The 3,220-nt window shown below is 39.6% G+C and overlaps 1 protein-coding gene across 7 annotated transcripts in view; it reads right to left on the reverse strand.

Annotated features, from left to right (window-relative positions):
* nvl (nuclear VCP like) overlaps nucleotides 1-3,220 on the reverse strand; it is a 77,735-nt gene that overhangs the window by 67,601 nt on the left and 6,914 nt on the right. For all 7 annotated transcript variants that reach the window (XM_019872091.1, XM_019872087.1, XM_019872090.1 and 4 more), the window contains one exon: nucleotides 1,270-1,322. In XM_019872091.1, coding sequence (XP_019727650.1) covers nucleotides 1,270-1,322 — 53 coding nt within the window. The remainder of the gene's footprint in view (nucleotides 1-1,269; nucleotides 1,323-3,220) is intronic.

Below are 3,220 nucleotides of genomic sequence, written 5' to 3' on the forward strand. Positions count from 1 at the left end.
CTGCCTTTCTCGTCTAAATTTCGAAATCTCAGAGATATGGCGAGGCCATGAGAATGCGAGGCGAGGGTATTACTGTTGTGGCAACGCCACTCGAGCTAGTCCGCTGCTCTCTACTGTGTGTGCATCAGCGCGAACATGTACGCAAGCACGTCTTTTGATTTCAACCAATAAGCGCCGACGCAACGACGTCACACACCCGACGTCACACACAACAACAGCTAAGCTAAGCTAGCCGAGACGACACTCGAAGTCGGACGGACACGTTTTTCTGCCAATCTGTGTGTTTCCCTTTTTGTCCAAATATATTTTTACGACAACTGTCTTGTCCACGGTGTCTTTTATTTGTTCCACTGGGGTTTAGCAAATGTGATGATAAAGAGACGAAAATCTCTACTGTTACTAGTGTTCGTGTCTCAACATGGCTACGCTCGTGAAAGCAAAACAACGAACTCAAACGCGTCTTTGTTCAATGTTGTCAACTAATATCCGGATTTATTTTAGGCAAATTTTCCTCAATTCTCCAGAGAGATTTTCATAAAAATGTGAAAAACCTGGAATTCCGGGAAAATCCGGAGGACTTTCATCTCTGTTATCAGCAACATGTCATCAAAACAGACAGTTAGTGAAGCGCACTCACTCCTCATCGAAGTCACACATCATTCACAGATTTTGGAACTCTGTGCAATATACAAGGCGACCCGCATTATTAGGCATCGCCTGCATTTTGGAGAAAATGTAAGACTTTTTTGTGCGTCGTATGGTCTTGAAAATATAGTTAGTTAGCATTGAGGCTCCCTCCCCAGGTCGCTTATGAGCATACTGGTTAGGTTACGAGTAGATAGCGCAAACGCTTGAAAGCCCAAGCATCTGCTCACAGCGGTGGCTTCTGCAATGTTTGTGTGTGGCAATGACCATGTGTGCTCGCCTTGCATTTCAGTCTTTTACCATATTTTTCTTTCCCACTCCGTCAACTACATATGCCAAATGAATTATTTTTGAAAAAAAATTATTATATGGGGAAAATATGAAAATACGAAAAGCAAACACAGCTAGGGTTTGAACTTTGTATGTGCGCTGCATACAATTGCTGTGCACTGAGAGAGTGAGAGTCTGAACTTCCTCAACCACGCAGCTTGCAGGGAAGTGTGGTCACAAAAAAACTGATTGCATTGGGGGTTTTTTGCTTCATGTATAAACACAAGTGATTTACATTAAAATTACAATCAAACAAAATACAAGAAAAGTTGGGACTATCCTGATCCGACTTACCTTTCTCAACTTGAATTCTGAATGCAGTCTTGTTTCTTCTACCGTACTCCATTCTGCAGACATATCAATCACTAAACAAGACCTTCAAAATGAGCATGATAAAAAAATGAAATGCCAGACTTAAATGTATTTCAAAAAGCATTTGGATTTAACGATCATTACAATTTAATACAAAACTTATTGTCTAAATATCACTGTTGAATTTAAGGTTTTTGGAATGTGCACATTTACAATTTTACAAAGTTTAGAACTTTGTCCACTTTCAATGTAACTAACATTAACAGCACCTTGTACCAAAGAAAATGCAACAGTAAAGACAATCCTTTTATTTTTGCTGACCTTGAAAGATAAATTTGACAATAAACAAATAAATAAATAAATAAACACTTCAACTTTTATTTTCTAAAACGTGTAGCTGTTTAACAACTTAGTCAAGAGTAAGGCATTGTAGCCTGTAGCTGACTATAGCTATAGAGCCACAACCTCCAAAGATCTTAGGAGCTAAGTTTTCTGGGGCTTTCTGCCCCCGGTCGGGTCACCCATAGCAAACACAACCTAGGTGAGGGACCACACCAAACACAGTTCCCGCGGGCTCACATCCACAAGGGGCTTAATATCCTTAGAAGTCTTGCTTGTCTCCTCCTTCCTTCATTTAGTCAGTAGTTAACGATGCTTTTGGCATTATCTTCGTTTCTTAATGGGTGCACAGAGCTCACAAAGTAATAGTCTGTTTGAGTGTGTGTTGGTGAACGCACATTGTCAATTAGTGTCAGGCAGAACTCTTTTATGTTACAATTGGTTTCTGCTAATAATCACCAATAGATGGCATAGGGACACTAACAGGGAAACAACTCAATGGGAACTATCAAGAGACTGTAACTAATACCATATATAATTTGCATCGGATTATAGGGCGCATTGTCGGCTTTTGGGAAAATTGAATGTTTTTAGGTGCGCCTTACAGTGCGGAAAATACAGAACATACATATCATGTTTTCTGAAACTAAGTGATATATAGGCAGTGGTAAAGCGATTGATTTGTTTGCATTATTGTTGTAATCTGCAGTTTAGTATGTGCCTTTACTGTGTAATATATACTAATATTCTGCTTGATACTCTGCACATTTTCGCACAGGTGTCATTGGGTGGTACTAAGGCACAATGGTAATCTGACATTACAGAAAGTCTTTCGAAACTGATATGTCATGTCCTTAGTTTATCGTAGTTGCTTGTTATTGCAATACTAGAGTAGCCTGTACTATTGGGGACAAATTCCTTGTGTGTTCTACATACTTGGCCAATAAAGATGATTCTGTTTCAGATTATGTTGTTCTGGTGTATGCTTCCCAAACGTCAAAGTATTTCGTAAGCTTGGATCTGTAATTGTCATTGATAAACTGTCTTTGACAGTCATTATTGCTTCATTTGCCTTTACTATTCTATAATGCATAATAGATCTGATATTTGCTGAAATGAAGATTAATTGTTGAAAATTACATTAGAAAAGGAGCTTGAAAAAAAATCTCAAATCAGATCGGAATCGCTGTTTTGAGGGCGGGGGTGCAGCCATCTCGTTACTTCTGCGTCCCGCATCCTAGATGCACAATTTTCCCGCGGGAAGCACAGTTCCAAATAATGTGCGTTTTTGGGACGCAAGGAAATTTCTCAGTCAAAACAAAACAAAACAAAACAAAAAAAAACTACGGCAGGCCTGATGATGATTTCACGGTAACGATTGTTACCGGTAGCGTGTCGTTTCCTTAGCGTCATTTTGACGGTACCGAAAAATCGTTTAACCATAAAAGACACCGCACACGAGTTGACTGTACGCGATCAAATCTCTCCTGTGTGATCAACGAGATTTCACTGTGCCTGTATGTGTGTTTGTGGTGTGGTGTGTGAGAGTGTTTCTTCTAATTTACTTTCGTTTTGTTTTGAGTGTGTGTGTGGG

This window comes from Hippocampus comes, unplaced genomic scaffold, assembly GCF_001891065.2.
Source record: "Hippocampus comes isolate QL1 unplaced genomic scaffold, H_comes_QL1_v1.1 scaffold269, whole genome shotgun sequence".
In the NCBI taxonomy this organism is placed as follows: domain Eukaryota; kingdom Metazoa; phylum Chordata; class Actinopteri; order Syngnathiformes; family Syngnathidae; genus Hippocampus; species Hippocampus comes.